Source organism: Sceloporus occidentalis, unplaced genomic scaffold (assembly GCF_023333645.1).
Source record: "Sceloporus occidentalis isolate IW3139 unplaced genomic scaffold, rSceOcc1.0.p SCAF_6, whole genome shotgun sequence".
Taxonomy (NCBI): domain Eukaryota; kingdom Metazoa; phylum Chordata; class Lepidosauria; order Squamata; family Phrynosomatidae; genus Sceloporus; species Sceloporus occidentalis.
Genome location: NW_028316986.1, coordinates 27,658,175 through 27,683,360, shown reverse-complemented (window position 1 = coordinate 27,683,360; position 25,186 = coordinate 27,658,175). Strand labels below are relative to the sequence as shown.

Genomic DNA, 25,186 nt, shown 5'->3' with positions numbered 1-25,186 from the left:
TTTACTATTGTTGCCCATGGGATCACACCCAGTATTTCTTTAAGTTTACTAAAATCGGCTTTCCTAAAGTCTAGAATGCGTGTCTGATTCTGCCTGGCTTCTCCTTTCCATTGTATAACAAACTCCAGGAGAACATGGTCACTTCCACCTAAGGATCCCACCACTTGCACCCCGTTAACCAAGTCATCCTTGTTGGTTAGGATCAGATCTAGAATAGTTGAACCCCTTGTTGCCTCTTCCACCTTTTGGACAATGAAATTGTCTTCCAGGCAAGTGAGGAATTTACTAGACCTTGAGGATTTTGCTGAGTTTGACTTCCAGCAAATATCAGGATAGTTGAAGTCGCCCATCACTACTACATTTGTCCTTTCTGAGTGTGTGGTTATCTGTTCTAGAAAGACATCATCCAATTCCTCAGTCTGACTTGGGAGTCTGTAGTAGACTCCCACCATAACATCCTTGTTGTTTCCCTGCCCTTTAATTTTTATCCAGATGCTCTCCACCTGGCTTCCATGATTGATGTCCTGAATCTCTTCACTGATGTAAATGTCCCTGACATATAAGGCAATTCCTCCTCCTTTCCTGTTTGGCCTATTTCTCTTAAAAAGGTTATACCCCTCTATTTCTACATTCCAATTATGAGACTCATCCCACCAGATTTCAGTGATGCCTATTATATCATATTTACTTTGTTGTGCTAGGAGTTGAAGTTCATCTTGCTTATTTCCCATTTTGCATTGTTTTTCTTCTGTGTTGACAACTAAAGCATACTGTACTCAATTTAGAGAGGGGCTCTTACTTGCTTATCCCTATTCTGCTAGCTCTTTGGATTTCTTGCTTCCACTATTTAGCATATGGAACAATGGCTTTATAATGTAACTACAGTTGACGTTAGCGACCCATACCCCAACTGGGAGCATGGTCCATTCTCCCAAGCAGAATTTGTGCACAACCATGGCAGTGTATTTAGTTGGGTTATAGTAACCTGTGAATAGGTGTCTTATCTGCCCAAATACCCTAAAGGCACAATTTCTGATCTTGGAAGCTAAGCAGGGTTACTCCTGGTTAGTCCTTGGATGGGAGAGTGCCAATGAATACCAGGTGCTGTAGGCTGTATTTCTGAGGAAGGAACCTCTGTCCTTGCCTAAGAAAACCCTATGAAATTTATAGGGCCACCATAAGTTGACAGGTAACTTGAAGGCACATGCACACAAATGTCAGCCTAGTTGGTTTCTGGTTACCTGAAGGCAGTGGTTGCTTGCCACACCTGATCACAGAATCATAGAGTTGGAAGAGACCACAATGGCCATCCAGTCCAACCTCATGCCATGCAGGAGCTATCAATCAAAGCATACCCGACAGATGGCAGTTTAGCCTCTGTTTAAAGTCCTCCAAGGAAGGAGACTCCACAACTCTCCAAGGGAGTGTCTTCCACTGTCGAACAGCCCTTACTGTCAGGAAGTTCCTCCTAATGTTGAGGTGGAATCTCGTTTCCTGTAGCTTGCATCCATTGCTCCAGGTCCTAGTCTCTGGAGCAGCAGAAAACAAGCCAGGTATTAATGCTGCTATCCCATTATCAGGTGGAGGAATGCAGAAGACTTCTTAGATGTTTTACTCCCATGCCTCAGTTCCATGTTCAGATGAACTCTTGGAGAGGTTCTTGCTCTTGAAAATAAATACTTGCAGTGGAGATGAGTTTTAGTCTAAAAGCTGCTTTGCTTTAATATTTTTACTGTTGGGCATAGTGTTGCATGGGATGACTAGATCCAGTATGATGCTATGATTAGAATATTGGTCATGGACATCCAAGCCAAGCTGAATGGTCATAGCTGGACATGGTTGTGCCAGGGTTTTGTGTACATCATATTTTCACAGCCATCATATGAATTGGTGATGTCCACAGCATGTGGTTTATTTACTGAAAGGGTTGCAGAGTTTTCTGTCAGTTGAATTATAGGATATCTTTTTAGATATTTGGATAATGTTCATTGAGATTTATGTATAATTTTTTTCTCCACTGTTGTACTTTTAATCTTGATGTGGGTGGATGTGTTTTGTTTTTATATGATATTTGTATAATAGGTGAGAAAATGTTTTGACCTGTCCTGAGGAGTTTGAAAAACCCACAGTTTTAAAACCCAAATGAATTGAATACTGTGCAGAACTCGCTTATGTAATTTGTGTGGAGTTCTGGGTTATAGAAAACCAGTCAGGGGATATTACATTGCTGCAGTATTTTCCATCAGCTGAAATTGGGTAAGAATACTGGGCTTAGACAAAGTTACTTACCAAGCCTGTCTAATCCTTCTGCTTGCTGCCAACTGCTTATTCCTCCTTCCTTAGCTGCTTGGCACTACTATTCTTCATTACTAACCATAATGGGGTAGGAGGAATGTACACAATTCTGATAGTACTTTTACTATTCAGATTGAGAACAGTGTTGTAGAAGTATTCAGAGCATCTCCTGTTTCAAAGAGTTTGACAATGTAGCATTGGTTGTAGAGGAAGTGGGGACAACTGACATGGCCCGGGGCAATTGGTATGACCTATGTAAGCGTGAGACATTTGAACCTATATTTTGGCCTTTATTATTGTACATTTTGGGAGATCAGGTGGTTTCTTTTTTTTTGTAGCTGAAATGCTTTATGTAAAAACATGGAAATTTAATTTTAGATCAGTACAATTGTTCCTTAAGTTTCCAGTCTATATGGTTTCTGACTGTCGTGTCAGAGCAGTACCATATTAATTATGGTCTTACCATTGCTAATAAGTAAACATTCTCTCCCATCTTGCTGGTTTGTGAAGTCAAAGAAAAGATGCCCACATTATGCGTACTGTCAAAGAGATTTTGTAAGATAGAAAGCAGACAGAAGTAACTAAAGGAGTACCACTTCCATAAGGGAAGAGCAAGCATATGCCAGTAAATGAAGGGGAATGTGGTCTTTGGGTGTATGATCAGCAGAAATAAGGAACTCAGATTTACAGGTGGGCTACCTGATAAATAGCAACAATGCATCTGGTGTGATGTTTTTGTCACAGAGATGTATATTTGAGATTAGGTGTGTGCAGCAAATTAAGAGTTACTACTGTTTAGCGGTCTAGGATGGGCGTATTTAAAAATTGTGTAATTTATGGAGCAAATAAGATTCTGTGCTTAAATCCCATGAGGCATTTTAAAAAAAGTAAAAGTAAGTACAAAAAGTATCACTTTCTTGCTGCTAAAAGTGCTTGTTCTTGACTGTGTAAGAACACATTACAAAAATCCAGTCTGAGTCTTCTTTAACTGCCTGGCTCAGTGTTAGGGGATTATAGGAACCGTAGTTTTGTGAGAATTTAGCTTTCTCTGTCAGAGAGCTCTGGGGCCATAATAAACTACAGTTCCCAGGATTCTCTAGCACTGAGCCAGGGCAGTTAAAGTGTTCTCAAACTGGATTGTTTCTGTTTTGGGCCTGACTCTGAAAGGCTAAGGCCCTACTTAAGCATACTTGACTCTCTTGATAAATTCTGTGGGTGTTTATTTAAGAAACACATTAATAAGGATACCAAGGCTCACGGCAGGTGTTTTTCATGAGCTGCTCCAGCTGTGGGACTTCATTGTTGCATAGTTTTGCCAAAAATACAAATACAGTACCTGTTGACAGGGTAAAGTTCATGAATCTGTTATCTCTATGCAGAGAGAACATTGAAATGGCCAAGAAACCTGCTGTCCTCTAGAATTTTCCCTGCCCCTCCCCATTCCACATCCCATCCCTTGGTTCTCCACTGTAGCTTGCATTCTCTCCTCCCTCCCCCAGTTTTTCTTTATTTAGTGACTAACGTTAAGGGTTAAGCTATTTTTAGTTGGGTTTTCAATAGATTTTAGTCTCTGTCTGTATCTTTAAAAAGTGCCATAAATTTCCCAGACCTTAAAGACCAAGGAAGGATTTTACTTCCCCACAGATTATTAGATTTAACTGCTGAAAGCTAGTGAAAGCAGATGGTCCATTGCTCACATTCATCCCTTGTTTCTTTAGCCTCTTCTCTTGTTTTTTCCACTTACTGTTGAAAATGAGATTGCAGACTCCTTGATGTAGAGACCTGCCTCTTGCTTGTGTTACTTTGTAAAGCATAGTGTACTTTAGCAGTTTATAAATAACAGAAGCATCTTATGGTGTTTCAGAAAGAGGTTCAGGCTTTGAATGTTGGGGAAGGAAGTTGTATAACTGCATGTCATGACACGAGATGATACTAGCAAGTATATCAGTAAAAATCTGTAGTGCAGTAGTAAATACATCTGCTTTGCATTTAAAGTTAATCTCAAGTATATCAGGTAGGTCAGACCTCTGTGGCAGTTTGGTGGTTTCAGGTGACTCTTTGTAGTGTGCATGGCAGATGATCTAACTTTTGCAAGGTCTGCAGTCATGGAGAGTTTATCCAGGTAGTGTAATGGGTGCTTTTATGATCCTGCTATTCCAAGCTTTCATGTGTTAATTTTCCTTAACTGCTTAGACAGATGCTGTACAAAGCCAGCTTTCTGTGTAGTTGCAGACATTGCATAATATCTTTGTAAGCAGCCATCAGACAGTACATTGTCAGCAAGACCATTGCAAGTGCCTTTAGTAGTTGGACAAAAGAAGTAATCAAGCCTTCAGGTACAGTACTGGTATATGACAGATATATTTAAGCAGTGGAATTTGGAATGCATTTAAAAAACAAAGTTTGCACTCTCATTCAGAAAGAATTGGGCTCTCCATAATCATCTTCTCATCATATAAACATGTAGATGCCCGAGCAAATTACAAGGATTGGTAGTCATTACTTACTGACTGCTTAGATTTGCCATTGCCATTTTAATTCTTCCCAGAGAATGTAAATGGATCACTTCTAAGATAGTGGTTAACTCTGATGTTTCTTGCACAGAAGTTACTACTACATGCAAGTTACAGTGAACCTCAGATGTTGCTGGGCTACAAATCCCATTAGAACTAGCCAGCAAAGGCAATTTTGAAATATGGAGTTACAATTTTTGAACTTCTAGAGAGCAAAATGTCCTTCATCCAGATTTTTATAAAGTTTTAATGGAAATATGTAAGCATGGGAATAATCAAAATTCTGAAGATGCCAGCCACAAATGCTGGTGAAACGTCAGGAAGAAACTCTTCTAGAACATGGCCACATAGCCCGAAAAACCCACCAAAAACTATGGATGCCAGACATGAAAGCCTTCGACTTCAGAAAATTCTGTAACATCATGGTCAGCTTCTTTGAACTATATTTGGAAAAGTTGTATATAAACACATCATAAATTTGAAAGAGGAAAATGTTAAACAACTAGGTTGTAAAGAATTATTGGTGGAGAAAATAATCTACCTTTCCAAATATTTTTTGGATGTATATGTGACGTTCCATTTGTATTATGATTGTGTCACACAGTTTTTTCTTTCTTTATGATTTGTAGGTTGCTTTGAAATGTGGCAATAGGTTAGGAATTTAGGCCGGTTAGAGACCTGCACTTGGGACGTCCGCAGGATGTCCCATTTTAAAAAAGGGGCGTCTGTTCTAGACGCCCCTGACTCTAATACGGACTCTGTCCGTACAATATGGCGCCGGCCGTTCCACACGGCCGGCGCCATCTTTACGTATCGGACGCTGTGCGTCCGAATGTGTCGCGGCGCCTGTGATGTCGCAAGTGCGCCAGCGGCGCCTGTGATGTTGTTGAGTGCGCCAGCGGCGCCTTGCGACGTCATTAGGGCGCTGCAGAAAGAAGCTCCATTTTGGAGCTTCTTTTTTGCTCCGCAAGGGAGCCATGCGGTGTGGCTTCGACGGCTCCCTTACGGAGCAAATGGCGGCGGCGGCGGCAGACCGCCTCAAAGCGGTGGTCTATAACCCGCCTCTGTTTACAATTTAATACAGAGAAGAAAAAAAGATTACTCCTCTCTTTCAAGTTTGCAAATTGTCAAGCTCATCTGGCTTTAATATCAAGAATGTTGTGATGGTGTTAGACTGTCATGATGAAAGATGCTTAAGAACAGCTTCCTAGCCTTATCAAGTTGGCTGGTGATGATTGGCCTTGTAGTCCAGCATATCTAGAGAGTACCAGATTGGGGAAGGTAGTTTAAGTGTGTTTTAATTGAGTTCTGCATAATATATATATGTTTTATGTGGATAATTGTTATATGTTGAATTATGTGTTGTGTGTGTGATTAATTAATAAAGATAATATATATATATATATATATATATATATATATAAAATCTTTATTGATTTATCACACACACAACACATAATTCAACATATAACAATTATCCACATAAAACATACTATATTACAAGAAAAACATACACATACATACACAGAAATCAATTACACATTGACAATATGATATTTAAATCTGTGTATCTTCATATGCACACACAGTAGTGTATTATAATAAGCACATTGTATAATTCTGAAGAGAAAATATAATTCATATTCTGCATTATTTTAAACATATAAGCAACAAATATTTGGAAGAATTCTAATTAATTTGTCAGCACTTCAGTCCTATATACCAACAGCAGATTAACTGAATATGAATCTGCTGTTGGTAACTGGACCATCAAGACACATGAGGAATATGAGTTGAAAGGATCAAAGATTTATAGTGGGGAAACCTAAGGGGGCTCCTACAAACATTTGAGTAGTAAGCAAGCAAAGTGCACATGAGAAGGGAGTGGAGTGTTCTGCAGGAAGAGCTGGTTTAGACCCTGAGGTAGCGGCATCACTAACAGGGTGTTGTGGGTGACCCTTTACCCCTTTTCAGACACCTGCTTGGCCCTCCTCCTGCTGTGGGTGAGAAGGGTAAGTGCACCCTTCCTGGTTTCCTCCTCAGGGGAAGCAGCTGCCATGGCAAAAGAGAAGGATGAACACACCTTTTGGCTGCTTCCGCTTCCCCAATAGCCCCACTACCACTTGGCATGGGTGGCACTAGGCATGGGGATGCCACTGCCCTGAGTTGGAGTATCCCCTATTGTCCTTTTTGGTTTTAGGTTAAATGTTGACCTGTTTCTAAAGATAACTGCATTTTAAAATGCAGCTTGTTATAGTAAAAGTTTTGTGTGTTTCTGTATCAGCTGTAACTGAAGTTTTAAACGTCCATAGTCATGGCAGTAGACTTCAGGGAGAATAATTCCCTTCAACAAGCTCTCTTTTTCCTGGAAGGGGAAGGAAAAAACAATACTTGGCTTCTCTTGTCACCACTAGAGCCTTTTAAATTGAGAAGTAATTTTTTGGTATTGTATTGAAGAGAAGGCAGTAAGTAAAGCACAGGATTTGTTCTTTCTGTTGCCCATATTACTTGGTGGAAGCAAATGAAGAGTGTGGGCAGCAACTATTTATATTTCAAAGACCTTTGATTCATGTCCATTAAGTGCAACAGGTGTGCTCCTGCTGTATCCCATCACTTCAGCAAAGCTCTAGAATGCCTTGAAAGTTTACTTTCTGAATCCCTCCCTCCTGTATTTCCCTTTTGTTTCAGATATTCATAGACTTCCATGTTATTCCAGTAGGCTGTAGTAACTGGCTGGATACTTACTTGTCTTATTTGCTTATATATCTTATTTGTTATTTGAGTAACAAAAACCAAAGCAGATTTGTACAGTAATGATATATGTGCTAAATTGAACTGATCTATCAATAGCTAATCCATGTTTTAACGTCTGTATAAAACTTCTGACAGAAATTATTTGGAGGTTTGCTCTCTTGCATGTGGAAATCACAGCTGTGTAATTCTTCAGCATGTTTTTAGAGATAGGTTTGGTATGTGTGAGAGAAGATAAGAACTAAATACTTAGGCTGGAAGTCTGTCATACTGAAAGGAGATGTGCATCTGACTATGGATGGAGTTGCACTTGCCTAGACCAAATTTACAGCTTTTGCACTTGCCACTGTCTATGGAGACACTAGTGGTATTGGTGGCTAGAGGTACATTTTACAAATACAGAATGGTACACTGTTAAGACTGGCTCTTGGTGTAGACTAGCTGTTCTATGTGGACTGCTCTTGAAAGGAGTTTAAAGAATTTAATTGGTCTGTCTGAATGTTGGTGGGTACTTGCTGGCTAGAACACATGGTATCTGTTTTGTGCCACTTAAGCTAGGTGCCTGTGTAATTCCATAGCTAATAGCAAAATTCTTAACCTGGCTCTAAAGGTTAGTTTTATGTTAAGCTTTGGTACATGTGATCATGGTGTTTTCACTGGGGCTCCCCAGTTATGGAGTTTCCTTTGTTTGAAGTTACAGAGTTTCTCAACAAAAGTTCTTTGCCTGGAAGCTATGTCTCTTTCTTGGTCTATAATCTTGTTTGCTGACTTACATTGTACAGCTGTCCAATGAAACATCAAGTTAGAACAATATCCTTGGAAGGGTCCAGTATGCTGATCTTGTTAAATTTCCTTTATAAAATATATGCTGCATTTTGCAAGTACTTTGGATTCATTGATGGTAATAGGATGGTGTAGGATTTCATGTAGTTTCATGTAGTCACGTTTCCTACTGCTATAGCTGAAGATAACCATAGAACTGTTGGATTTAAGAGTTTCTTCTCTTCTACTAGCAGTGGCTTAAGTGCAAGCTGGGATTCCAGGAATGCTGTGACCAGAAATATGGGTGCTTCTGTGATTAAGGATGATTGGAGATAATGCTGATAGACAAGACTGAGGAATAGGGCATAATCTCTGCAGTATAGCACATACTATTTAATGTAAAAGTCAGCTTTTCCAGGGTTGGGAAAACAACAACAAATGTTTTTGGCTTAAGGTACAGTCATCCCTCCCCATTTTTGGGTCATCCCATTTGCAGTTTTGAGTTTCCATGGATGGTATGCAGGAGTGTGCCACCATTATACTCAATGGGGCTCTAATATCCACCTTTTTCTATTTCACGGGGGGTGGGGGTCTGGAACGGATCCCCTGTGAACAGGAATGGACAACTGTAGGATTTTTGAATTAAATTGGCTTTGTTTACATTAGTGTTTTAATGAAAAAAGAATACTGCTTATTATATTAATATTGTGAAATACTATTTTATGTATCAGAAAGCTTTATCAATCATGTTTTAATGCTTTTTAAAATTATCAATCAAAAGTTATTAGGCTTTGGTATGATCTACATCTTTCAATAAAACTCTGGGAATTATATTGAGATGTTGGTAACCTATATATAGAAGTATAGGCCTGCATCAATAATGGGCTAAATCAGAAAATGAAGCAGCAAAATGCAGTTCAGATGTTGTAGCCACAAGCTTAAATAAATGTTCTTTAAAAAGTGTTCTTTTAAAGCAAGTTGTTTTGGTTGAACATATGTTAATTGAAAGACTTATTTCAGAAAGGCACTTCTTGCACCACTATAAAATAATCGAAAACAAGAACTGACACTGGGTACTGGGCTATCAATGAACAACTGCCAGTAAACTGTTAAAGTTAAAATGTTTAATTCAGTCATTCTTGTTCCAGTAAGAGCTTTGGGGAAAAAATAGCCAGACGTTAAAACAGGATGAGTTTGAAATCACTACTCAATTTAATCATATGATTTCCCCCCCCCTCCCAGGGCACTCTTCCTCACTATAAGCTTGCCAGTAGGTAGAGAAACTTCATTAAAATATTCTCAAATTGGGTATCTTTTACGGCCTGCCGCCAGCGCTATTATAGGTTTTCTCCTCCAGGAAAGAATAATATAAACCTCAGGTTATATAGACAACAATCCAAAGACAAGTAGAATATTCTGTTCAGACGGTTTCATTTTCATTGCTTGCTCCTCCCTCCTCACACTTAGCTTCTTCTGCAGATCTATTCCACTCCCAGTCTCCCAACAATCCATTCATTAAATGTTTTGAAATTTAGCACTTGAGAGGTAAGGGATTGATTCAGTATACATAGATTTGCAAAAGAGCAATGGCATTGTAATCTCTGCAGACAAAAATTCATTTTTGAGAACTGTAAAACCAAGCATCTGTTGTAACAGCCTCTAGATAGAAAAATTGTCCATTATTCTTACAGAAATCTCTGGAAGAGCATGACATTGTGAATGGATTAAGGGAATTTACAAAAAAAATTAAACGTTACATGAATACACATTCTCATGCTACTTACAGTAATTAAAAACTAATGCTAGTTTCATGATGAATAACCTTTTGACCATAATGCCTCTTAAATAGAAAAAAAATCTTTAGATAGATTTTTCTTCAAAATGCATTCAATTTTTTTAAAAATCAAATTTCAATTTTAAAAATTGATTTTTTAAAATTTTGTTTAAAAAATTGATTTTTATCCACCCCGGTTTAAAAAGAATATATGAATAATAAATTGTAAAAAACCAGGAGTGTGTTTTTTAAAAAGTAATTTGGTTTAAAATATGGTCACATTGATATTTGTCTAAGGCTCATGTTGGGTTTTGTTGAGTTCACCAGTTGCCTTTAGTCTGGTGAATTGTTTTGCATAGACCAGAGCGAACGTTTGACATGCTCACCATGCGTGATCCCATATTATTTTTGTTAATTTCATGGTCAATGGCAACTGTTTTAATCACACAGTCTACAGGTTCAAAAGTTGATTAGCCGTTTTTGGATAGTAAACCTTGCACAGTCCTCTGGAAGAGAGACTAGGCTGTTGGCTGCTCATGGAGAAAAGAGGTGCCAATAAAAAGTGGGGGGCGGAAGAACAACAGAGTAATGATCATTGTATGGCTTTAATTAAACATACGTTGCTAATTTCCTGAAACATAATACTGAGGAAAATAGGTAGTAGCTACTGGGGGAGAAGACAAATGCTTCAGGATTTAGGTACATGTTGCAAGTTAAGTAATTAAATACATGACTTAAACAACTATGTTTCTCTGAAACACTTGGAACTGAAAAAGCTTTACAAATTACAGAAATAATACCTTCATAGGAAACTTTCATCTATTTCTGAATTGAAGTTAGATGATTGACATGTAAATTGAGTAGGTGCACATAGTTCAGCTCTGTTAATCTTTATTACAGTCATAGACCAGCACAGGTAAAAAAAAAAAAGGGGGGGGGTACAGAATAAAAGACAGGAAAAGCAAGTAAAAACAAGGTAAAAACATAGGTTAAAAACAGTATTTAAAATATCCTTTTAAAATCCAGTGTGGCAGGGCAAGATTAATACTAGCCCACTGTGGAGATCATTGCCTGATGGATTTTAACTGCAGCTGCACAAAATCTGGCAACATTACAGTCGGCCCTCCGTTTTTGAGGGGAATCAATTCCAGACCCACCCACCCCTCATGAAAACAGAAACTCATCAATATTCAAGACCCATAGGCTTGAATGGGGTGTATGCTCACAAGTGCGCATGGGGCTTCCCATTGAAATTAATGGAGGTTACCTCTCCATGAATATTCAAGACTGCAGATCTCAAGTCTGCAAGGACAGAGGAGCGACTGTCAGGGTTGGTGTGTGAAAGCAAGCAAGAAGTGTAAAATAGATTGGTGTGTCCTTGATGTTTATACAATAGAGAAGGTACACATAAAATAATGTTAGAGAACATTTATTTAAAATCATGAAGCTGTGTTCTAGCTAGTCAGAATTCGTAACTGACAGATAACTTCAGCAGCATTTAGTTCCATGACTTTTAGAACACATTTTTCAGGCTAGTTTATGAAAGTGTCTTGCTAACCATTAAAACAGTTGGTCCTCCACAGTTGCAGTTTTGACTTTTGCGGATTTGATTATTTGCAGTTTTGATTAATATGCTCTCTAGGAATTTCTAGATTTTCCAGCACAATTCTGCCAGAGGTTGACCATAAAGTTGTGTTGGAGAACCTAGAAGCTCCTAGAGAAAACACTTCTCTAGGCATTTGTAGGTCCTCCAGTGCAACTCTATGGTCAACATCTGCCAGAGGTTGATCACAGAATCAAGATTCCTCGAGAGATGTTCTCTTAGGTAAAAAGAATAGTTTATTTGCGGTTTCCCCACATTCATGGGGGTCTTTCTCTTAGTCCCAGCGAATGTGGAGGAACCACTGTGTTTTCAGCAATTAGCCCACTTGTCATATTATCCTTGCAACTTTTGCAACAAGTTAAGGGATCAAGTTCTAATTTATAGATTGTCACCTTGTTGCTAATTTTGCTGTCCATAGTGCTATGGACTGGATTGTGGACTGTATGTGTGCCCCACAGAGCAAGTGCTGCCACAGGTACTTTGCCTGAAATGTCAAAACTGTCATTTCCCACCTCCCTAACAAACAGTATGAAAAACTGTTTTCCAAACAAGGGCAAAAAATCTTTGCCAGAATATGAATAAGGTTTTATGCAACATCTTTTCAATTTTATTTGCAGTTTCTTCTTTCCTGGTTGAAGTTATGTGCCTCTTTGCCTGAGGCATTCAACAGGTGCAGTTTTACTTTGGTTGCAGCTGGTTCATTTTGTGTCATTTGTGCCTCAGTGAAGATCTCATGTCCTTGAGACCAGTTGTCCTCAGAAAATTATTAATCTTGGCAAGGCAAGGGGGATGTTTTATATCAGAATTGTGATCTCATCTTGAAACATTGATGCAAGTGAGCTGTCAGAACACTAGATTCCCCACCTTTTAAGAGTTGCCTCACTCTTCCAGCAGGTTTTTTTTTCCCTCTATACAGTTGGCCCTTCACATCCATGGATTCCTTATCCATGGATTTAACCATACATTGTGTGTGTGTGTGTGTGTGTAAAGGCAAAATCAAGCTTTGCTTTTTGGAATATATATATTCCAAAAAGCAAAGCTTGATTTTGCCTTTTTATATAAGGAACACCATTTTACTGTGGCATTCTGTTTAATGGGACTTGAGCATCTATGGATTTTAGTATCCACATGAGGTCCTGGAACCAAATGCAGTGAGCCCTACTTATAATACTGTGTATACTCATGTATAAATAAATTAAAAAAAATTGACCCAAAAAAACTGAGTTGACTTATCCATCGGTCAAGGTAAATACTCTGCTTTAACTCTTATAAAAAGGAACCATCCCCAGTGGAAGGCAAGAGTCTAATCTGTCCAGGAATCTCTGACCCCCCTCTACTCTCTCATCCATCCAGCCTTTAGGGTAAGCACAAACAATTAGGCTTGCTGGAATTTTGTAGGCTTGCTGGAAGTTGGCCCTTCTTATAAACGAATTTCTTATATGTGGATTCAAGCATCCACCGTTTGAAAATGTTCAAGAAAAGTATAAATTTTAAACATAAAACCTTGATTTTCCATTTTTTGTTATAAAGGACACCATTTTGCTATGTCATTATATTTAATGGGACTTGAGCATCCATGGATTTTGTTATCCACGGGGGATCATGGAACCAAACCCTAGGGCATATCCAAGGTCCACTGTAAGTTCTTTGGCATTGTTTTCTTTTGCTCCATACTTTCACAGAATCATAGAGCTGGAAGAGATCACAAGGTTCATCCAGTCCATCCCCCTGCCATGCAGGAATACTCATTCAAATCCATCCTGACAGATGGCCATCCAGCCATCATCCTCCAAGAGAGTGTGGTCCACTGTCAAACAGCTCTCACTGTCAAGTTCTTCCTAACATTTTGGTGGAATATCTTTTCCTGTAGCTTCCATCCATTGCTCCAGGTCCTAATATCTGGAGTTGAAGAAAACAAGCTTGCTCCATTCTCAATATGACATCCCTTCAAATATTTAAACAGGGCTATCATATCACCTCTTAAGGCTAAACATCCCCAGCTCCCTAAGGCGTTCCTCATAGGGCATGGTTTCCAGACTTTTCACCATTTTAGTCGCCCTCCTGTAGACACACTCTAGCTTGGCAACATCATTCTTGAATTGTGGTGCCCAGAACCAGACTCATTATTCCAGGTGAAGTCTGACCAAAGCAGAACAGAATCATAGAATAGAATCACAGGATCAGAGTTGGAGGACACCTCAAGGACCATCATGTCCAACCCTTTGACATGCAGGAATTCATAATCAAAGCCCTTCCAACAGATAGCCATCCAGCCTCTGTTTAAAAAACTCCAAAGAAGGAGAGGCCACCACACTCTGAGGAAGAGTATTAAACTGTCAAACACCTCTTACTGTCAGGAAGTTCTTCCTAATGCTGAGGTGGAATCTCTTTTCTTGTAGTTTCAATCCACTGCTCTGGGTCCTATTCTCTGGAGCAGCAGAAAGCAAACTTGCTGCATCCTCAGTATGACATCCTTTTGCATATTTTAACAGAATAGAATGACACTATAACTTCCATTGATATAGACACTACATTCCTATTGATGTAGCCTTGCCCCTAAGTTTTACCCTCAACATACCGACAAGTCATATCAAAATCTATAATTTTGGCCCCAAAACCTGCCCTCAACTTATATATGAGGTTGACTTATAGTTGAGTATATACAGAAATTCTTAAACTACCTCTAAGCATCAGTTAGCTATAGCTCTGTAGAGGCCTGCTGAAGAGAATTTCAGTTTCTATGTGAGTACATTTCACTTTATAGTTGCAATCAAAATTAGGATGAGCAGTGCCACTTCATTATACCATAATTCCCTCCTTTGGTTTAAATACATAAAGTTACAGTTCTATCCATTACAATGTGCTTTTCGAGTCTAAGATTTACAGTTTTCTGTTAATTTCGGAGATAAGGAACTGATGCTAATTGTTACATATCTAATATAGGAAGTAACAGCCTCATAAAGTTAGAACTGACTTACAATTTCTACTACTTGTTCCCTGTGGACTGGATTTGGCCCCAGTACTTGGGCACCAATAGCCATTCCAAATTTCATAGAATCATAGAGTTGGAAGAGACCACAAGGGCCATCCACCTGCCATGTAGGAACTCTTGATCAAAGCATCCCCGACAGATGGCCATCCAGCCTCTGCTTAAACATTTCCAAGTTAAATCAGTTTTGTTCTTTAAATGTTCAGACTCACTGGTTTTTCCAGATAGCTAGAAATTTTGAACATATTTTAACATTTTGTTTAGATCTGTTGGGACTGGGTCAAGTAAAATTGCTTTGTGGGTCATATTGCACCAAGAGATAACCAGCAGTATGGGTAGTTTGTAAAGCTGCTTTCTTTTTAATGAGGTTGTTAATGCCACAAACCTCAGGTATGTGTTCACTGGCAAGAGAAATATCTCCATGGGCCTATCTTCTGATAATACTTCTTCACCTACTCACCAACTATTCAGTGATGCTTGTATCCTTATCTGTTCCTAAAAGAATAGCATTTGCCTTCAGCTGCATTGTAACATTATCCCAGTCAATTGAGATTATGTCACGAATGTGATGTTCCAATGCCAGTGGAAAGACAGGAAGCAGTGCCATCACTCTGAATTTGATTCCTCCCCCCCCTTTTTTTTTAAGTTCATGCACTGGCTTCCTTGTTGCCAAAGGGCAGAGTAGAGGAGGTGGTTTTCACCAAGGGTAGAAGTTCTGGCAACTGTTCCAACCTCATTTGGCCATTGTATACTTTACCAAAAGAAATAGAATTATGTGCCATGTAAATGAAGTACAGTGTGTCTGCGCTATATGTGGTTTTCAGCCATATGTGGGCACGCCATATGTGACTGAAAGCACTTCAGCAACACCTGACATCAGTTTTTGGGATATGCAATTTCTTATTATATAGTGCTTAGTGATTGTTTGCTTCTGGTTCTCTTTTTTTGGTTAGAATAATCAATGATGCTCCTCACATGCAGTCCATTTTCAATGCTGCAGAATAATCAGCACTGGAGAATGGTGCAGGTAGCTCTTGCTTATATGTAGCTCAGCACCTTACAAAGGTATTTGTGGTGAAAGTCCCTGTTTTAATGAGTAATTATTGAGAGCATTTTTAACCACGACTCTTTCATTGTCAAGCAGTACAAGAGTAGTGGTTTAATACTACTCTTTAATATTAGGCTAAGGATCATTATCTCTTAGCCTAATATTATTATGAGAAACTTGGAAAAAGCTGGGTTTATGTCACTGTCATTGGAGGACAGTTGATACTCAGGTAGAACAAAATGCAGTGTGCCCGTGCCATGTACGGGCGCACTATATATGGCTTTCAGCTTGCACAGAAGCTGCATGACAATTAAAGAAATGGTGCGCCCCCACGATGCGTGCAGTGCCCCGAGCTGTGAGCATGCCCCCCTGTTGTTTGCAATGGGGCATGAGCATACGTGGATTTCCCCTTACACGGGGGAGGGGGGATCCGGAACAGTTCCCCCGTGTAAGGGAAGGGCCTGCTGTAGTCCTGCAGAAAGCCTCACTGCACTTCTGCGGTCTGCATGAGGACTGTGGAGTTTTTCTGTGTATCTTTGATCATGATATTTCCCTTATGGTCATCCAGGTAAATAAAACTGAAAGCACTTTAGCAACACTGCTTTTTAGGATGTGTCACTTCTTTCTTGTAATTCCAATCTCTGAAGTAATTTAATCTATTAAGTGCAACAATGTGGAATATGTGGTCATCCAGATGATGTTGTACTACAGCTTCATAGTCCCTCTCCATTGACTGTGTTGTCTTGGGTTACAGTGAGTTACAGACCCACCCCATAGATGCTGGAGATCAGTGACTGTGATGAGATCTTTGCCTCTTAGACAAAATGGTTGGGTCTACTTTTGGATTTTGCATGGTGTTCCAGAGCTAATAGGACACAGTAAATATCTCTTCAATTTGAAGGCATCTCCAGCAGTCAAAGTACAGGAAGGCAACCCATCTTCCTGTGTATAACTGTGTATGAACACAAAGCTCCAAATACATGTGGAATATTGTGCTCAAAAGGTTTTACTTTCATTTTTACTGCTTGCTCTCCCTCCTCTCATTTAGCTTCTTCTACAGATCTATTCTACTCTCTCAACAAGTGCTTCCTGTATGTAATTATGTATTGCTTTTGTGTCATGCTATTTTGTCTTGGTCACCTGATGGACTATGTCCAGTTCTGGGCACCATGGTTTAAAAAGGATATTGACTAGCCAAGACATATCCAGGGGGAAACACCAAGATAATAATAAATGCTTCAGCAATTGATTCTTGCACTGATAGGGGGTCAGTTTGAATTCTGTGATTTTACCATATTTCATTGTACTCATTAGTTCAGATATATGAGTTCAGATGGCAACTAGCAACTAGTTGGAAGCAACTTGGAGTACTTCATTTGGAATGGTAATTGTAAATGGTATGGGAAGTGAACTCTTATTCCCCTTGCCATTTAATGGTACTGTAATTCCAAGTTGCAGCTCAAGATGACACAACATGCAAACTACTTACTGTGCAAACTACTTGCTGTTGAGGCTCCTATATCAAAATGCTGTGATACAGTTACACCACTCTGCAAACTTACAGTAATGTAGGTGTATGAAGAAATGTGTAATATGGCTAACGGATGTTTTTGAGTCCACTAACAACAAATAGCCAAAAACAGTAGGTACAGTTGCTTTATACACTTACATTCTCATGACTATCTTCTTTGGAATCAATTGTGGCACTAACAATTATACTCTGCTTGACATGAGTTGAAAGGAATTGGTGAAGAGGATTCTAGCTTTCCTAAAAACATCTAGTGGTAATTACAGTGGACCTTCCCATACACGGGAGGTCCATTCCGGAACCTGCCCACACAAACACATGTAAAGGGAAAAACGTGTATGCTCAAGCCCCATTTAAAACAATGGGCGCATGCTTCCGTGTATGGTGGGGCAGATGTGTGATGGGCACATGCGTCATTGTTTTAAATGGGGCTTGCCTTCCACGTAAGGTTAAAGCCATGTATGGCGCCTGTGTATGGCACGGGTGCACTGTATTACTATAGACAGTTGAGGACTTACTGAGTTGTGAGTCTTAAACCTTTTCCATGGACATAGAAAAAAGTGGGAATGTATCTACTCCAATTATCCATACATGCCTAATGCCAATATTTATATAGGACAGCTAGTAGACAAGGAGTAGATTAAACAGTAGTTTGATTCAGAGTTGGTTTCTTTCAACTCTATGATTGTATGGTATATTAATTTATTATGCCACTTTCCCCCCAGAACTGGGTCCTGTGGCATTTTACATTAATATATTACAAGAGCTGATTAATAAGCATTGCCTCTTTATTTTATGTTCATGATGAAGTGTGGATAGTATAGAGTTTAGTGTTTACAGTGTCCTGATAAAGATTTTTTGACATGGTGTATTTTAAAGTGTGGTGTTGGTCATGATAAATTCAACATGAAGGTAGAATGGGCATCATTACAAGGTATAAGAAATAACCATCTGTTCATTGGTCACCACTATTAAAAAAATAACTTCTGAGCAAATCATTTTGATAGTCTTACCCACCATGAATTTATTTATTCCGTTTAAACCCATCTAATTTGGTGCCTAATTTGAATCTCACTATTATAGCCAGCACAGCTCCTTATACAAAGTAACTACTTTTTCCTTTGAGTGCCACATTGGAAGAAGGCCATGATGTAAATAAAATAAATAAATTTGCTTTTATTAATTGAAATGTTTTCCTGACCACCTGTGTTTTCCCATTCTCAGTCTTTAAACATACTGAATTTAGACATTTTATTTTCAGATGGAAGCAGTGACCTGATTTCTTTCTTTTTTTTAAACATACAGTGTCTAGTACACTTGCAGCTGTTTCTAGGAAAAAAATGCCTGGGGTTTATGAGTGAGACCTAGTGGGAGAGCACTCTACTGATACTGTACCAGATATGCAGGAGCACTGTCTTGTTCTAAGTCCCAAAATTTGAGGAGAAGGTTGAAAGGTGGGAAAGGTCCTATCATGGATTTTATTGCACAGCCAAGTTGGCCAGTGTCATGGGATATTATGCTGGCTCACTGCTGTTACCAAGGATACCTAGGATGCAGATTCTAGAAGCTCTTGGAGAGAATAAAAAGGCAGTTGTTTAGTCTAGGAGCATCATTTGCAGAGGGCATAGAAAACCTTGGCTCTTTTGGTGAGTGAGGTGAAGGGCAGAATTCCACCCCCAGTTTAAGTTTTGTTTCTCAAAAGGGAATATGGGCAATGGTTATTTTCCACTCAGACAGACATAAATTGGTGCATAAATGGAAGGGTGATTGTAAAAGGCTTTCATCATCAGTTTTCTCAAGTTAGATATTGGAGGTACGGGGGAGACATGTGTACTTTGCTTTAAACGTGGGTATGATCATTGGTGTAAAATCTTGTCCAGATTCTCTGTTCTTGCATAGAATCATAGAGTTGGAAGAGACCACAAGGGCCATCCAGTCCAATCCCCTGCCATGCAGGAAATCCAAATCAAAGCATCCCCAACAGATGGCCATCCAGCCTCTGTTTAAAGACCTCCAAGGAAGGAGAATCCACTACACTCCGAGTATAGTTAATTAATCTGTGTGTATTAGCTTTGATACATAAAACCAGAAGCACATTAATTCTGCTGTATATTGCAGCCAAGGCCTTGCCAGGCCGCATCCGGCCCGCGGGCCGCAGGTTGCCTACCTCTGTTTTACATGATAACTCATCAGCTGTTAGGAGTGTCAGGTACTGAACCATGTAGTTGTTTATTAATTAGTAGAAGTCCTTGAATTGGGTTCAGCAACTAAAGGCAGAGTTGAGTTCCTGAAGAAGTGTTTCCTGTCTCTTCCAGTGACAAGACTTGTACACTTCTGTGATGTGCAAAGGGAAAAGCAGCTGTGGTAATTCTTAAGTGTCAGTCTTCTTCCCTTCAGTGTAGTCCTCCAGTAAAACTAATTAATGACTTAGGCTTTAGAGTTAATTCATAATAGCCAGAAAGAAAAAGGCAACCTCCCCTCATCTTTTAGGGCTGGTTTTCTTTAACCTTCTTTTTCTTTGTTTTAAGATAAATTTATTTACCTTTTATCTGTTCCCCTGTCAAAATCTAAGTTCAATCAGCCCTCCATATCAATGGATTCTGCATCTGTGGATTCAATCACCCATGACTTGAAAATAGTCCCCAAAGCCAACCTTGGTTTTTTTTTTTTTGCCATGTATGTGTGTGTGTAATTGTATCATAGAATCATAGAGTTGGAAGTGACCGCAAGGGCCATCCAGTCCAACCCCCTGCCATGCAGGAAATCCAAATCAAAGCATCTCTGACAGATGGCCATCCAGCCTCTGCTTAAAGACCTCCAAAGATGGAGACTCCACTACACTCTGAGGGAGTGTGTTCCACTGTCGAACAGCCCTTACTGTATATATCACTACTTAAAATTCTCTGTTTGTGATGGAGCTGCAGAAATGTCAGTGAGTATAATATGGTTCAGTGGCATAGGAGTAAAATGTTCTCACCAATCTTAACACAGTTGGATAAGCCACTACAAGCTTGATAAGATATATATCTGGTTTTGCTGTGTTCTGTGATTTGGATACTGACAACTGAATTTTGTGTGGCGTCTTTATTCTTCATGTTATTTCCAACAAAGCGTCAATACTTGTATAGTTTACAACATAGTTAAAACCTCAAAGCTTCCAATATCATAATTATTTCTTTAGTTTCATCAGTATGAGAGTGCTTTGTGGAGTAATACAAGAAGCTTACACTTCAGTGATTGAGAAGCAGGGAGGTCTTGTAAGGGAAAGAGAGGTTAGTGAAGGGGTGGGAAAATGCAGCCCAGCCTGCGAAGCGGCTGCATGTATCTTTCAAAAATTTCTTTTTTGAGTGAAAATAACTGTGCCCTAACACAATTGCCACCCATAAGAGTTTAGCATGACCAAATGGGATTGACGTATTTTAGGTTCTGTTTTCAATACTAATACAGTTAAAAGGATATACTATGCTTGAAAAAAGTGGTGTTTGAGGTGGAGTTTGAAAGAAAATGGCTTTACAATGATTTGGAAAGTGAGTTTCAGGAAAGTTACCAGTTTATCTGTTCATGACATTGTCTCTGTCTTTCAGAATCTTATCCTATAATTACGCAAGATCCTCATTGCTGTGGCTTCTACTTTTAATACTTGCCTCAGCAGCGCTACACAAACTAAAGTTCTGGGGCTCTAAATATGAGGAGCCTTGAAATAACAAAATACCAAAATAAGTCTCAACCCACAATATGTAATTTTGATGTACTGTAATTGTTAGAATAATGTACATTATGTAGTATTACTTAATTTGCCATAGTATAATGAGGAAATGATGATTCCACAAGCATGTTTCTCAGTTCTTGCAACTTTTCCCCTCCTTCCTTGATCTGCTAAAACAAGCTGGGGGATACTCTGGGATAGTTTGAGTGGTGATTTTTACTAAGTGAGAAAAAGTAGACTTGCACCAATAATGGATTTTGACTGTAATATTGACTGGGGAACTGTTAGTGAGAATGAGAAAATAGCCTCTTGAAATCAGCCATGTTTCCCTAATAGAGTATATCCATCAAAGAAATTCCACATGTATATGAATTTCAAAGGTAGCTTGTGGTCCTTAACGTTTACTGAAGTTCTATACCTGTGATGTTTTGGTGTATGAAATAAATGTTTAAGATAATAATGTAAAACCAAGGTGCCCTGTGATGTGTTAGTTTACTGAGCAGGTACTGTATAACTCTTGTTCAGATGTTTTGGCATAATATTAACTGTGACTAAAGTAACAGTTTTTGTGTGTATGTGTGTTTGAGCAAAATGAACTGTAGTAATAGTTGCTGATAGGTATAGAATAGCAGCTTCAATAGCAGCTTCATTTAGATACTGCTTCATACTGTACTAAGCAGTCTCTAAGTGGTTTACAACTGTAAGCTAATTGCCCAACAAGCTGGGTACTAATTTTAGCGACCTCGGAAGAATGCTAGGCTGAGGGGCAAAACAGATGGTGGCTAACTGGCGGCTTAACACTGCCCCTTACTGGATCTGGAACGTGGTATCCACACGCTGCAGACCCTGATCAGCAGCCCCAAGTGCCTTGCTGCTGTGGCTCTTCCACATTTCTTCCACGCAGCATGTGTAAACACTGCACCCCAGAAAATCATGACGCCAAGGGTGGGCGGTGTGATGCCGCTTTGGGGGTAGAGTCGGGGTGGGCGGCAGGTGGTCACCACACCCCCACTCTACCCTGATGCTGGCCTTTTTGGCTGGTCTGTACAGCTCTTGAGTCGGCACTGAGCCCCTGGCTGGGATTGAACTCATACCTTGTGGTTTGTGAGTGAGTGGCTGCATTTAACCATTGCACCACCAGGGCTCCATACCAAAACATTATTTTGGTATGGAATAGAGAGATGTTAGCAAATTCCTAATCTTTTGTATAATTTGAAGCACTAATTGCTATTACTTTTTCTTAGGCAATTCCAAGTCAAAGCAAATGTTGGATCCTGCGTTATCTGAAGGCTTTCAAACATAACCTGTTCTGTGCCTGTTGGCTGAAGGAATGTAAACCCTAAGGTTTGAAATCTGTACAAAAATTGACAGAAGTGCAGTTGTCAGGTAAATAGTATTTTGGTATGGACTAAATTTAATTTTAAAAAAATAAAAATACTAATTAGTGTCCGTTTAAGTGTTAGAATAATGTTGTTTTCTGATTCTGTAAATATTCTGCTCTGTATTTGTGGGACTTCATACACAGGTGGTTAAATCAAGGTCATTTTGCTTTTCTCTTTGGTAGTCTGTCAGCATAGTTGTAAACAAGACAGCACAGTTAGTTGATCTGTAATACATTTAAATATTTGTTTTAAAATACATATATGTATTAAGATGTTCACCAATGTTGTATTTGGGATATAGTCATTGCCAAAAATAGGTTTGACATCTTTCAGAATCTCTGAAAGTTGTTGCTTCACAGTTTTAAGAAAAGTGCCTTGCTTTGCTTTGTGCAGTATGCCTGTTCACTAAAAATCTTGTTCCTGAAAGCTGAAGTTGGCAGCATGTAGCATGGGGCTCATTTCCATAGCACCAAACCATAGTTTGTGTTAGTGTGAATCGACCCATTGTTGCTAGCTCACAGTTGCCCATTTATAAAAATAATGTTCTAGTTCATGGACAATTTATTAGGTTAAAAGTCAAATAAGAGTATGACTTTTGCATATAAGCAAACCTGTTAAGCATACATGAAAAATTTATAAAACATATTTGTGAGCCATTTTAGTGTTGAACAGTGGTGCTTGTTTCTTTTTTCTTTTCCTCTTTTTTTTTTAAACAAAGCCTTCACTTAAAAGCAGCCTGCCTCTTATTGTAGTACTCATAGAGTTTTGAGTTGCTTGGAGGATTTTTTGGGACTGTCTCAATTATTTCTGTGCCTTACTGGTTCAAATATAAATAGGGATTTTATGCTTGTGTTAATATGAAATAGTTATGTTAACATCCATTCTAGAGGGAAAAAAACCCCTCACATTACTCTGAAAGCTAGTGCAGGGAAAAATATAGAAATATTGGCTCCTTATGTAAAAGGAGTGCATTATGTGAAGAGCATGTGTATGATTTCTCACCTATCATCTGGCAGACAGGTATCTGGATCATTTCATAATTTTAATAATGAAACACTACATATTTCAAGACGTTTGTTTGAACTGTCAAGACCAAAGGAATTCTTCATAATTTTGGCTGTCTTGAAGTTGGATTTTGTTTGGCTACTCAGGTAGTTCTTCGTATGCCTTGTCATTGCTACTTCTTGTATTCATCATCAAACTTTGCCTTGCAGATTCATTTGCAAAACAAGCAAACATGGGTGCATTTTTGGATAAACCAAAAACTGAGAAACATAATGCTCACGGGGCAGGAAATGGGTTGCGCTATGGCCTAAGCAGTATGCAAGGATGGAGAGTGGAAATGGAAGATGCTCACACAGCTGTTGTAGGAATTCCTCATGGTTTGGAGGACTGGTCCTTCTTCGCTGTTTATGATGGTCATGCAGGATCTCGTGTGGCAAATTATTGCTCAAACCACTTATTAGATCACATTACTAACAATGAAGACTTCAGGGGATCAGAACAGCCCAGCTCTACTTTTGAACCTTCAGTGGAAAATGTAAAGAGTGGAATCAGAACTGGCTTTTTGAAAATTGATGAATACATGCGCAATTTTTCAGATCTCAGAAATGGCATGGACAGGAGTGGCTCAACAGCAGTGGGAGTTCTGATTTCACCTGAGCACATTTACTTTATCAATTGTGGAGACTCTCGTGCTGTTCTTTATAGGAATGGACAAGTCTGCTTTTCAACACAGGATCACAAGCCTTGTAATCCAAGGGAGAAGGAGAGAATCCAGAATGCAGGTGGGAGTGTCATGATTCAGCGTGTTAATGGCTCATTGGCCGTTTCCCGTGCTTTGGGGGACTATGACTACAAATGCGTTGATGGCAAAGGCCCTACAGAACAACTTGTTTCTCCAGAACCTGAGGTTTATGAAATTGTAAGAGCAGAAGAGGATGAATTTATTGTCCTGGCTTGTGATGGAATCTGGGATGTAATGAGCAACGAGGAGCTCTGTGAATTTGTTAAGTCTAGGCTTCAAGTATCAGATGATCTGGAAAAAGTGTGCAATTGGGTTGTGGACACTTGTTTACACAAGGTATGTAACCTTTTTTTAACTCCCAAAAGGCAACACAAAAAGGATATCCCTTAAATCCCTTTAAAAAATTAAACAAACCCTGTTGAATGAGTGTTCGGCTTCTCTGTATTGCTAACAATTCCCTTAAGAACTTATTAAAGAATTACAGACTGATAGAACTGTGAACTTTCTAGGAATTCATCCTGGTATTGGGTTTGGGACTGTTAATGCCACTTACGCAATCTGGCTAGAATTTTGTACATTCAAAAACTTTTCAGTGGAAGTTAATATTTACTTTGAAACAAAATACTTGAAACAGCAAAATGTTAGATCTTTTAGAAAGGAAGGACAAATTCCTTTTTCTTTCTGACTGAAGAATATTAGAAACTAGTTGTACTTTGATGTTATTGTTAAAAAATCTAGAATTGATGGTTCTTCTTGTGAAGACTGGGTTTTCTTTTCTTTTTTTATTTGTTGGGAAATATCTCACGTTACTTTCAAGTGCACATTTTGCTTTTCAGAATAAAAAGGTTACATTTGAATTGGTATATGAAAATGAATGATATAAAAATAAGTTTGTGTTTGACCTTTTATCCATTCGCAAGCTAGTATGTTCATGCCTCTAGTTATGTGAGATGAGAACTGTGAAGACATTCTGTTGTTTAAATGTACATTTTGATGGACTATGAAATGAGTCTTTTCATTTCATGACTTTTCAACAGTATACAGTATCTCAATGTTTAGAGTAGAGGTATATTGGATTGATAAAATGT

General features: G+C 38.9%; 1 protein-coding gene across 2 annotated transcripts in view; it reads left to right on the top strand.

The window, feature by feature from the left end:
• The window catches only part of PPM1B (protein phosphatase, Mg2+/Mn2+ dependent 1B), a 63,721-nt gene that overhangs the window by 7,451 nt on the left and 31,084 nt on the right, over positions 1-25,186 (top strand). For both annotated transcript variants that reach the window (XM_089529169.1, XM_089529168.1), the window contains exons 2-3: positions 22,214-22,355; positions 23,566-24,434. In XM_089529169.1, coding sequence (XP_089385295.1) covers positions 23,589-24,434 — 846 coding nt within the window. In that variant the 5' untranslated portion in view covers positions 22,214-22,355; positions 23,566-23,588. The remainder of the gene's footprint in view (positions 1-22,213; positions 22,356-23,565; positions 24,435-25,186) is intronic.